At 66.4% G+C, this 1042-nt stretch overlaps 1 protein-coding gene across 1 annotated transcript in view; it reads left to right on the top strand.

Moving 5' to 3' along the window:
- Positions 1-24: 24 nt before the first annotated feature.
- Positions 25-1042, top strand: part of NUP62CL (nucleoporin 62 C-terminal like) — an 8387-nt gene continuing 7369 nt past the window's right edge. Inside the window, exons 1-2 of the mRNA XM_026035923.1 lie at positions 25-317; positions 883-1019. Of these exons, the coding sequence (XP_025891708.1) occupies positions 25-317; positions 883-1019 (430 nt within the window). The remainder of the gene's footprint in view (positions 318-882; positions 1020-1042) is intronic.

Genomic DNA, 1042 nt, shown 5'->3' with positions numbered 1-1042 from the left:
CGCGGCCCTTCCCCCCACGCCGCCATGAGCCAGTTCAGCTTCGGCTCGGGCGCCGCGGGCGGCGGCGGCAGCTTCACGTTCGGCACGCCCAAGACGGCGGCCGCCACCACGGCCAGCGCCGCCTTCTCCTTCTCCACGCCCGCCACCTCCGGGGGCTTCAGCTTCGGGACGCCCGCGGCCGCCAGCAGCCAGCCCACCGCGCTGTTCTCGCTCGGCGCGCCCGCCACGGCCGCCCCCGCCGCCACGGCCGCCCCCGCCGCCTTCAGCTTCGGCGCGCAGCCCGCCGCCACGGCCGCCCCCGCCGCCTTCTCGCTCGGGTGAGTCCCAGCCGAGGCTGCCGGAGCCGCGGAGGAAGGAAGAAGTTTGTTGTCCTGTGTATTGTGACTGTTCTATTAGGGCTCGATGGCTCCCGTGTTGCAGCCAGAGCTTGGGGTGCTCAGCGCCTTTCTCTGCTCAAGCAGGACCGTTCTGTTGTGTGAAGAGGCTCTGAGCTTTGGAATGGGAATTTATAGAACTACTTCTCCTTTCTGAACTAGAATAAAAGTGTGGTGAAACCCGCCAGGGCAATCGTGGCTGTGCCCAGGCGGGTGCTGTTCAGGTGATGCTGGTAGAAGGGGAATGGAGGTCAGTGGGAAGCAGCATCTCCCTGGTGGCAGTGGGAAGGGCTGTTGTGTGGGGTTGGTTTTGTGTCACTGGCCTTGGCTGGGGGCGCCTGGGGAGACAGAACACTCAGTGCCAAAGCTGGGCTGCAGCTGGTGTGAGGTGTGAACCCGCCGTGCATGTCTCTGGAGCTCGACTTTGTGCTCTGCTGCCAGCAAATGCAGCCYGAGGAAGCTGTTCCCTGGCGCTGAGCTGTCTCACGCAGCCCTGTGTCCTTCCCAGGGGCAGCGCGCCCAAGCTGAGCTTGGGGGGCAGCACCACAACGGTGGTCAGCGGCGTCTCGGGAGGCTTCGGGTTCGTCACTGCCATGGCCAGCTTGCCCTCGACTCAGGCAACGACCCCGTCCGGCTTCGTGTTCGGCGCTGCCGCCACCACCACGGCC

The sequence above is a fragment of the Nothoprocta perdicaria genome, unplaced genomic scaffold (assembly GCF_003342845.1).
Source record: "Nothoprocta perdicaria isolate Ctin4 unplaced genomic scaffold, notPer1 scaffold_17, whole genome shotgun sequence".
NCBI lineage: Eukaryota > Metazoa > Chordata > Aves > Tinamiformes > Tinamidae > Nothoprocta > Nothoprocta perdicaria.
This window is presented reverse-complemented; position numbering and strand designations above follow the sequence as displayed.